The sequence below is a fragment of the Pelophylax lessonae genome (genome assembly GCF_965119305.1).
Source record: "Pelophylax lessonae genome assembly, chromosome: 2".
Lineage (NCBI taxonomy): Eukaryota > Metazoa > Chordata > Amphibia > Anura > Ranidae > Pelophylax > Pelophylax lessonae.
The window spans coordinates 265,690,769-265,702,310 of NC_138769.1; the positions used below are offsets into that span (position 1 = coordinate 265,690,769).

Sequence of the window (11,542 nt, forward strand, 5' to 3'; positions counted from 1 at the left end):
GGGGAATGGTCTCTCCATCCGGCTGTCTTCCAGATGTTGTGCGCGAAGTGGGGTCTTCCAGATGTGGACCTGTTCGCGTCTCGCCTCAACTACAAGGTGCAGAGGTTCGTGGCAAGGACGTGCGACCCTCGGGCAGACGCGTCGGACGCGTTAGTGGCCCCGTGGCATCAGTACAGGCTGATGTACGCTTTTCCACCGATTCAGTTGCTGTCCAGGTTCCTTCGCAGGTTACACTCGGAACGCAGCACGGTGATTCTTGTGGCACCGGACTGGCCTCGCCGGTCCTGGTACGCAGACCTCGTGAATCTGGCGCTCGACGCCCCCTGGCGTCTGCCTCTTCGAGACGATCTGTCTCAAGGACCGATTTACCATCCTGCTTTACAGTCGCTGGCTTTGACGGCCTGGCTGTTGAGACCGAGGTCCTGAAGGAGAAGGGTCTCTCTCCAGAGGTCGTTCATACCTTGATCAACGCGAGGAAGTCTTCCTCGGGAAAGGTTTATTACCGTACTTGGAAGGCCTATTTTGCCTGGTGTGAGTCCAGGGGGTGTTCACCCCGCACGTACTCGGTTTCCCGTGTGCTGTCTTTCCTTCAGACGGGTGTCGATCAGCGTTTGGCGCTGGCCACGATAAAGGGTCAGGTGTCTGCGCTGGCCGTTCTGTTTCAACGTCCCGTGGCTTCCAACTCCTTGGTTGGCACTTTTATTCAGGGTGTGCGACATCTGGTTCCTCCTAGGAGGGATCCTTTGCCCCCCTGGGACTTGAATCTAGTTCTTTCTGTGTTACAACGTGCTCCTTTTGAACAGATCAGGGAGATTTCGTTGTCTCTGTTGTCCAAAAAGGTCGCCTTTTTGGTGGCGATCACTTCGGCTCGCAGAGTGTCGGAACTGGCGGCTTTGTCCTGCAAGTCTCCGTACCTGGTTGTTCATTTGGATAAGGTGGTCTTGCGACCTAATCCTTCTTTTCTGCCGAAACGAGTTTCGGAATTCCATCTTAACGAGGATATTGTTTTGCCTTCGTTGTGCACGAAGCCTAAACATCCAAAGGAGGTGAGATTGCACTCTCTGGATGTTGTTCGGGCGATTAGGGTTTACCTTAAATCGACTGAGTCTTTTCGTAAGACGGACTCCTTGTTTGTTCTTCCAGAGGGTCCTCGGAAGGGCATGGCGGCTTCGGCCTCTACCATCGCCAAATGGATCAGGCAGACCATTGCACAGGCCTATGCCTTGCAGGGGAAGGTTCCCCCTGTGCCTGTGAAGGCGCACTCTACTAGATCACTGAGTACGTCCTGGGCCTGCCGTCATGGGGCTTCTGTAGCCCAGGTGTGTAAGGCGGCGACCTGGTCGACCGTGCACACTTTCACAAAATTCTACAAAGTAGATGTTCAGGCATCGGCGGATGCTTCCTTTGGCCGCAAGGTTCTTAGTGCGGCTGTTCCATAGGGTCCCTTGTTGGGGACTCCTGGCTGTTGGGATATCTTTGTATTCCCTGGTTTTTTTGTCTTTTCCTGGGTTGTTGCTCCTGTTGAGCACTTATTTTTGCTGTTGCCCAGCTGGTTTCCTTCCTTTGGTAAGGTTCCTTTCTTTGATGTGGAGACTGCGTTGCCTTTCGGCGCGGATGCGTTTCCCACCCCTCATGTTTGCACTGCTTTGGGACGTCCCCATATGTGACGAATATGAAGAGGCGGCGACTGTCGGAGGACGTAAGAGAAAACGGAATTTTTGTAAAATCTTACCTGTAAAATTCCTTTCTCTGAGTCCTCCGACAGTCGCCGCCCCCGCCCCTCTTTTGGGGTTGAATGTATACTCTACTGCTATTCCACTAAAACTGAGATATGGTTGCAGGAAGTAGGAGGGTATTGACTGAGGGGACCACCCCTTGAGGGTGGGATATGTTAAAGCTTTATTGTTAACATATTCTGTTGCCTAGCTACTCCTTCGGAGCAAAGTCTAATACCCCATATGTGACGAATATGAAGAGGTGGCGACTGTCGGAGGACTCAGAGAAAGGAATTTTACAGGTAAGATTTTACAAAAATTCCGTTTTTTCAACGTTAATGCATTGTACTTGCTGTAGGATACTTGAAACTGTTATGCTTATGTTGACGGTACTCTTTTCTGTACCTTTGAAATCGTTTTTTGTCAATTTCTCATGAAAACTTTCAATAAAAACCATTGAAATGAAAATCTACCTCCAGGAAGAGCTATTCTTGTACGTGGAAACCGTACATCTCATGGTGTGAATCGCTGAAGGTGGCTAGGATTTTGACCTACAAAGAGGGGTTGAACAGTGGTTGGCCTTGGGTACCATTAAAGGCCAAGTGTCGGCTTTGGCTGTGTTTTTTTTCAAGGCCTTTTAGCTATGCATGCTTTGATTTGCACTTTTTTTTTATTTTTTTTTTTTTTTCAAGGGGTTCGCCATATGGCTTCTCTAATATGATCCCCATTACCTCTGTGGGATCTTACCTTGGTACTCTGTTCTTCAAAAACATCCCTTTAAGAACATTAGGGAGATTCCTTTGCTTATACTTGTCACAGAAGGTAGCCTTTTTGGTGGCTATTACCTCTGCTCGCAGAGTATCTGAATAGCGGTGCTATCCTGCCGTACACCTAATCAGTCGTTTCTTCCTCAGCTGGTTTTAGATTTCCATTTGAATGAAGACATTGTGCTGCCTTCACTCTGTCCTAAGCCCAAGCATCCCAAGGGAATTGCCTTGCATTCTTTGGATGTGGTTCAGGCAATACCTGGTGGCTACTGAATCTTTCCAGAAGTCTGGCTTTATCCTCACGGAAGGACATCGAAAGAGATTGGCTGCATCTGCCATGACTATATCCAGATGGATCAGGCAGACGGTGGTGCAGGCTTATTCACTGAAGGGTCAGGTTTCACCTTTCCCTGTGAAGGCGCATTCTACTAGGGCGCTGAGTGCCACTTGGGCTTTTCGCCATCAGGCGTCAGTAATGCAAGTTTGCAAGGCAGCAACTTGGTCGTCTGTGCACATGTTCACAAAATTCTTTTGGCCGCAAGGTTTTGCAGGCTGCTGTTTTAAATGAGAAAATATTCTCTTTGGTGTATGTTTTCTAGGTGAGCTCCAGTTGTTCCTGGTTGAGCTCCATGTTCACTGGTTGGCTAAGTTTAGCCTTTGGGTAATTATTTTAATTTTTTTCTGTGTTGTTTTCCCACCCCTCATACAAATACTGCTTTTGGACGTCACAATGGTCAAGAAGAATACGGTGCTGCGTCTGCCAATTAACAGAAAACTGGATTTTTGACTTGCCGTAATATACTTTTCTATGAAGTTTGACAGACACAGCACCTGCCCCTCTATTTCTGAGTGGGATGGGTTTTTTTTCTTCTAAACACTACTTGCAACAAAACTGAATCCTATAGACGAGTGAGTGTGTGTATGCCTGCAGGGACTGCCCCATAGGCGTGGTAAAGCTTTTCCTTCCTAGTGTCCTACACCTGTAGGGGGCAGTATAACCCAATGGTCAAGAAGAATATGGAGCTGCGTCGGTCAATGTTCTTCAGAGAAATGGATTTTACAGTAAGTCAAAAATCCAGTTTTCTGGGGAGCGATCGACGGAGAACGCAAAGATCAAGGCAATGCTAAAGTGTGTTTTTGTGACATCGTTGTATACAGATCTAAATCAAAAGCAAATATAAATATTGATGTATATAATTTTCCATGGAATTTAGGAATGCAAGTGTAGACAGCACATTGGGAATCCTGTATGTGTTTCACCTTAATAGTTGCCGGATGTATGTATTAACTTTATCAGCTTCAAGGGTCACTTTTTTACAGGATGTGACCCAAAGATAATAGGGACATACACCCAGGGACCCTGGATTGAAACCAATTCCCAAATGGATCAATAGAAGAAATAGACATGTAAATTTAGGGGTCCATGGATTTACCTGCACATGGGATGGTGTGGAAACAACAAAAGCTCACTTAAGTTGTGGTAAAAAGGTCAAACTCTCCCTGCAGCTTCTACAATACTGCCCTCAGGGGAGCCCCCATAATTAGGACTCCTGTCTGGCGTTAATGGCCAACCCACCATGAACTTTAGGTGATGTCCCCAGACCTGACTCCAAATAGTACATACGTGGCACTTGGCCGCATGCGCAGTGCCCCATGTGAAGCCCCACAAAGAGGGAACACTCCAGCGAACAATGGGGACAGAGATCAGAGGCACACACCACACCACAGGCTCCTCCCCACCTCAGAGTCACATACCTGCTGGGAAAGGCTGCCCATTTTTAGATTGTAAGCTCTAACAAGCAGGGCCCTCAGATTCCTTTTGTTCCAAATTGTAGTGTAACTGTAATGTCTGCCCTCATTTTGTTAAGCGCTGCTCAAACTGTTGGCGCTATATAAAACGTGTATAATAATAATTTAGCACCCACCAGAGACCGGTGGATGACCTGACAGATATATGAATCAAACCTGAGCCTGGGCAAGCCAATGTAGCTCACAGATCAGAAATGCCAATAAATACCCAATACTTTAAACCAAAAGAACAAACCGATCTTACAGAATGACAATAAATAACGTGTAGCAAAACAAACCAAGCAAATATTAATGAACAACTATTTCAGTTCTCTCATTAAATAACTCTGCAATCTTACTTTGGTTATTTTCAACAGATGCTCCAAAATAGGGAACATGAATTCTCACTATAGCCAGGTCTATCCCATATGCATATTTTCAAACAAAGCTATCGTAATCGAGTAATGGGTCCCCATTGGTTATGCTAAAAATGGTTTGTGTATTCATTTCATTTATTCCAGGGGAGACCAATGCATTTAATTGTTCAATCTATAGGGTTTTGCATTGTAATATACGCTTATTCCAGTCGCCCCCATGGGGTCAGGTTGGACCACTTCCAAGACCAAGAAAGAGAGCACCCTAATATCTTATGGTGACCAATATGTCTGGTAACAGGTGTCAAACTGTTACCATTTCCAGAATAGTAAACGGTCTCTAAGAGCGTTTTTAGTGGCTTGGGTATGGCACAATGTAGTGTGTGTGTGTGTGTGTGTGTGTGTGTGTGTGTGTGTGTGTGTGTGTGTGTGTGTGTTTTATCTAATGTAATAGAAAAAATAAAAAATAAAAATGTATGTGTAGTTCATGGGAGTAACCTTAAAGTCCACACAGCCTCCAATAAAACCTGTTTTTATTTATTCCGACTCGATGAATTGGGTAATTAGTAGTACTCATTGGCATGGAACAATAATATATTGTAGCTTGACTAATTGGATCCATATATTTTTTTAATGATTAAAATACAATAAAATAAGCATAAATCATTCTTTATTGGCTGGCCAAAACTATCCATAGACTTGAGAGGATGGTTAAGTGTGCAGACTTTTCCCTCAGTGCAAACTTCCCTCAGGACAAAATCTTGGCAGAGTAGTGCAGTGTGCTTTTGAGGGGGCTGAATGGGGAGCTTTAAGCCAGCACAAGCTTATAAGGATAAACAGTAGTAATTAGGAAAGGTATTCTAATCTGCCTAGATTTACTAGTTCACAGCAGAGGCCACGCAGTTCTATCTCTCGGTGGTCCCTGACCTGAGATGGTCTCCCATACAGGTAAACAGTCAGATTCTGCAGCTAATATCTCACATCTGAATGCACCCTTAAAGAATGGGTTTAAATAAATCACATTTATTCTTGTCTAGGTGGATACAGCATCAATCCGGTGCTGCCCCTGTTCCCCACAGCTTCTGACTAGGAGTGATCAAAGACCGCTGATCGCTCGGTTTTCTGTATTCAGTGAGCTGGTAACTAAGTTGTCTTCTGGGTTTGTGTCATCCGGCCATCTGATTGGCCGGAGCCGCGATGACATCACTCCCGTGCACAAGGCTCTGAAGGAATGGCACGGGCGGCCATTCCTTCAGAGTGCATGCACCGATTACATCATCGGCTGCATGAAATGTAAAGATCTCCTAAACAGTGCAAGGAGATATTTACAGTACCTATAGGTAACCATTAACCTAGGCTTACCTATAGGTACAAACACTACCGGGGGGTTTACAACCACTTTAGAACATATGTTTTATAGAACTCAGTTTTGTCAAAACTTTGGAAATTGTTCTTGTGTTCATTGAGATATTGATTACACCCCTTTTGAAAAGTAAGATTTACTCCTTAATGCTGAGCACTGTATATAAAGTTGTAGAGCTCAGACAGAAGAACCATGGCGGTGCAACCAATTTGCAGAGTAGAATAGTTTATCAGTTACAGTCATTGCTTAACATAATTACAAATATGTTGGCATAATAGAAGATGAAAATTCTAGGCTTCATGCATAATGCTTTGGAACCTGCAGTTGATCTTGATGTGTGTCTGGTGACCAATTTAGTATTTTAATAATGCTGTATTTACCAAACAGTTATTTTCTTGGACATATATTAAATTCTTTTATATGCTTATTTCCCAGGCAAATATGATAATTCAGTTGATGTCTATGCTTTTGGAATTCTGTTTTGGTATATATGCTCAGGATCAATAAAACTTCCAGAGGCCTTTGAAAGATGTTCAAGTAAAGACCATCTATGGAACAATGTTAGAAAAGGTAAGTTGCCTTTTTTTTTTTTTTTTCAAACTGTTATAAAAAAAATTGCACAGGGCAGAAGTAACCTATACTAAAAACTATATAAATACTAGATCCAAATATAGGCAGATATAGTTTTACATAATTCTAAAATATTACTGTAAGTGTCGCACTTGACCTGCTTCTTGACATCATGTGTGACTGTGACAGTCAACTTCACTGACCAACTTGTAACAAAAGGGAAAGGGGGGAGGGTAGTCAAGCTTAAAGGGAAACTCCAGTCAAAAATGAAATTTTGCCTATTAATAGTTTGTTAAAACTCTTTAGCTTTGATATTATCCATTTGCTGCCTAGCTGCTTGTGAAGCATAGAAAGTCTTATCTAAGCTGGACAAACCTCTTCTTCCTGTTCTTTACTAACAACTCTATTTCATGTTATCTGAAATTTGCTAAGCTGTATTTCACTTCCTGAAAAGGTTGTCAATCTTTCATAGAAACGCCTAGACCTGACCAGCCCCACCCCCACCACTCCTATCCTTCACCATGATCTCCTCCTGTCTTCATTGCCTTGTTTAGACTAACGGCTTCTCCTGAGAGGGGGGGGGGGGGTCATAGGGTTTAGAAGAATACAGATCCATTCATATTGCTCATTACATGTGAGTAATGAGTTTTAGGCCCTGTTTCCACTAGTGCCACTTGTCATGCAACTTTGGACACATTAAGTTACATAAGTCACAGCCCATTTATTTCAACGGCACCCATTCCCATCTATGCCACTTTGAAAATCAGCGACTTTGAAAATGTGTCCGCACTACCTTGATGCAATTTTGATCCAGAGTGTAAAGTTGGATCAAAGCTGCACTCGGTCGCACTTTAAAAAGCACAACTTAAGAGTCGCACTAGTGTAAACTTAGCCACTTGGCTATAGTGTGACTTTGGAGTGCAACTTTGATCCAACTTTACACGCTCTGGATCAAAGTCGCAATAAAGTTGCATCAAAGTAGTGCAGGTACCTTTTTTCAAAGTCAATGATTTTCAAAGTTGCATAGATGGGAACGGGTGCCTTTGAAATCAATGGGCTGTGACTTTTCATGCAACTTTGTCCAAAGTCGCATGACAAGTCACACACTAGTGGAAACTGAGCTTTAGTCTACATTTCCACTATTGCGATTTAGAGTGCGACTTTGATCCAACTTTACACACTGATGCCATTTTTGATGCGACTTTGATCCAAAGTAGTGCAGGTACCCTTTTATAAAAAAAAAATTTCTTATTTTCCAAAAAGAAGAGCAAACATACAAATATTTTTCACACAATAAAAACATCAATTTTCCAATCATATAACTTATCCCTTCCCTTATTCCCCCCCCCCCCCCCCTCCGTTCTCCGTACTTATCTTTCTCTTTTTCTCCATTCCATTTAGTGTGTTGTCTTGAACTCCTTCCAATTCTCCCATATGTCAGCCCATTCCTCTATTTCATCCTCATCCCATTACCTTAGGTATTCTAATGTTCTTATTCTATTAGTGCGGGTACCTTTTTCAAGGTCGCAATTTTATAAGTTGCATAGATGGGAACGGGTGCCATTGATTAGTCGCACTAGTGGAAACATAGACTTAGTGTGGTTGCCTGTACTATGACTGTAGACTGAGACCCCAGAGCACTTCCAGCTACGCTGACAGTTCCCATCTTCCCCCGTGTCCTGTGTGAATTATTTTTTTTCTCATGAATTAGGATGTACAATGCATCCTTAGGGCTCTTTCACACGGGCGATCCGATCAGATCCGCCTGTCAGTTTTTTTAGGCGGATCTGATCGGATCCTCCATGCAGCTCTATGGGGCAGCGGATGTCAGCGGAGACACCTCCGCTGACACCCGCTGCCATCCGCATCCGATCCTGTCCGTGAAATCTGGACGGATGGAGATCTGATGAGAGCGGACAAGCGGTCCGCTCTTATCCGATCTTATCCGTCCGATCCCCCATAGAGGGCAGCGGGTGCTGAGACACCTCCCTCTCCGCTCTGCAAGCGGAGACGGAGCTGTCATCCGCCGGCTCAGCGGGGATCGCGGATCGATCCACGCTGTGCAACACGGATCCGCCTACGGAGGCGGACCGTGTGAAAGAGCCCTTATTGTTGATGGAACACTGGGCGGGAACGTATGATCAGCTCCTCACATTCTGTATACGCCCACTGGCTACACAGGAACAGTGCCCCTTCCTGGAAGTGATGTCAATGGTTTTCAGTAACCACACCCACTTGCTTCTCTGGGACCTAGCAGGAAGTGAAATTGAATTCATGTGACGGCACTGAAAATTTAGAATTAAAGTAGAAAAACTGGGGGTTTTTTCATTTTGACACATAAGGCTGAACTCCGCTCACCTTAATGATTACAGGGGAGAATTTAAGGTATTAGGCTGTGCTTCCACTTTAACTCTAAAGGCAGATCTGTCTGGGTCTGCTGATCATTTTGTCAAGCTTTTTTTTTTTTTTTTTAACAGCAGAAGGTACCACCTCTGCATTATTTCATTACATATTTGGTTTAAGTTGCTCAGATATGTCAACAAGTATTTCTGTAAGCTTTTGGAACTGATATATTGGTTTCTGGCCATAGGTGTGCGTCCAGAGAGGTTAGCTATCTTTGATGAGGAGTCCTGGAAGCTGATGGAAGCATGCTGGAATGGGGATCCCTCTCAACGCCCTCTCTTGGGGATTGTGCAGCCAATGTTGCAAGGCATCACGGACAGGCTTTGTCGCAATCAAGAGTCTAACAAAGCATTGGAAGATTCTACATGATGGCATCCACCTTATTGTTGGTTGGCAGTGAATTAGACTGTTGGCCCTACAGTATGGAGAGGTGGAAACTGTACAGCCTGGGCATTTTTTTTTTTTTTTGCCTTGCGCGTGTTTAATATGCACAGTTTTAGCTAGCTGTAATTGCCACACTGGTTTGAGCATCAAAGTGGCAATTTGTTCTTCCCACCAACTTCTATATGTAGCTTGGCTGTAAAATGTATTTTTCCAGTGATTGTAGGAAGTGACTTTTATGTTTACAGCGTGTGTTCTGCTCAGGAGTATGATCATCTAGTCCTGGAGGACTTTATTGTAGAACTTGGGCTTACAGCATAAAACCTGTATTTTTATGGGTTGTTCCCGGAATGGTTTTCCTCTACTCCTAAACTCAATGCCATACAGGATTTATGCAGATACATTGAATAATTTTGGTCAAACCTACTCTTCCCCACATTAAGGAAACTATTGGAACCAGTTGCAAAATTATGGAGCCTTAAATTATGTTATGTGAATTCATGCATTCATGTTTTAGTCGTATTTTATATGGGTTTTAGACACATTGTGAAAGAACCCTTTTTAATTGACTTGAATATGAGGATGCATATCTGTAAGCCATGTGTGTGTCTTTCAAGCATAATCGGCACAAAGCATTTAGTGTAATTAAGGTGCGTTAATGTTTTCCTGCAGTTGCAATGCAGTAAAAAGCACTGTGGAATAAACAAGCGCTTAAAGGGGATATATTGAAAACAACCCTTTAGTTTAAAAAAAAAAAAGAGGTACTGCTCGTTTTTTTTATTCTCCTCCGCATGACATACGTTTGATTGCCAGATAGGGGAGATTATGCACTGCAAAACCAGTCAGGCTCTTAAGAATTGCACAAGCTTTTAGCATAATAAATGTTTTTCCATAGTCCTTTGAGCAAGCCTGTCACCCAGGACAGTGACCTGTGTCCCTCTTCTCCCCCCCCCCCCCCTCCCCCAAATTTAATTTGTTGTCTGTGTCAAAAAAAACTGCTGAAATAATATTTAAAAGTGTTAACATTTCTGTATCAAAAATGTTTGTCCCTTTTTTGCTTACTTTATATGTTCTAGGTGCTGAAACATGCATGTTTTTAATGTTATTTACGCATATACTTTGCTTTTATTTTAATTATATGAATATTTGTTTAAAACGGCCTTTCACTGCTATATTTAAAATAAGTTCCTTGTCTGAAGTTAGTTTCTAAAGCTTTGCTATACACTGTTGGGCTGAACAGAAGTAAAAAAAGTTAGATTCCTTCCTCCATAAGGTAAAGGGAGGAACCCACTTCTCCATACTATAATAATCAGCCTAGCTGCATTGCTTTTCCTATGCTTCTGGACTGCCACAAATGTGTAAGGGTTTACAGATTGTTACAGCGGCACTGTAGCAGAAGATATGGTGGCAATTGTTAATAAATACAAGGTAGAATTGTGATGGTAAAATCACACTGCAAAGATGGTGAACCTAAGGGTCTAGGAAGTTAGGTTGGGGAAAAGGAGATTAGCTGAGACCACAGTGTGGTTTTCCTCCTTTTCCTTATTTGTACTGTATCATGAATTTCAGCTTAAAGTATTTGAGTTTAAGGTGTTTGAGTTTAGTGCTTTTTTGCACATTATCTTGCGTAAGGAGCTTCATCACAAAGCAATATACCTATTAGAAAAGGCTCTAGAAGCAGACCTCTCATTTCACGTGAATCTGTGTGCAGCCTCAGGACACGTTTTTTTGCTTTGATTCATTTTTTTTAAGGAAATCTGAAATATGCCGCCATTGCTAGTTGTCTGGCTGTTTTTTAAACACACCGGTGCACTCCAGTATTTGTTCAAGACATGCAAGATTACTGCATTTTTTACAAATCGCAATAGGTTCCTCAAATATGTGGCAAGCAGAGCATGAGGCTAAAGTGACAAGACATGGCACAATTGAATTTTAGCAATGATTGGGTAGGTATATTGTGATGCCAAAAGGCATGACATATTTTTTTTTAAATGATACTCAAATTTAGAAATTTGTTTTAATCATAGTCGAACGAAGTGTGCATAACTTGTTGCACAACTTTACAAGCTTATTGAGCATTGTATTTATTTATAACTATACTGCTTCCAAATTCTTCTTTGCTGAATTGTTTTGACCATATTTACTGCCAGAAGGTAATTCATACAAATGTTACATTTAATG

The 11,542-nt window shown here is 42.8% G+C and overlaps 1 protein-coding gene across 1 annotated transcript in view; it reads left to right on the forward strand.

Annotated features, from left to right (window-relative positions):
- The window catches only part of DSTYK (dual serine/threonine and tyrosine protein kinase), a 237,629-nt gene extending 228,216 nt beyond the window's left edge, over nucleotides 1–9,413 (forward strand). Inside the window, exons 12-13 of the mRNA XM_082247304.1 lie at nucleotides 6,443–6,577; nucleotides 9,168–9,413. Of these exons, the coding sequence (XP_082103430.1) occupies nucleotides 6,443–6,577; nucleotides 9,168–9,349 (317 nt within the window). The 3' untranslated portion in view covers nucleotides 9,350–9,413. The remainder of the gene's footprint in view (nucleotides 1–6,442; nucleotides 6,578–9,167) is intronic.
- The last annotated feature ends 2,129 nt before the right edge of the window (nucleotides 9,414–11,542 follow it).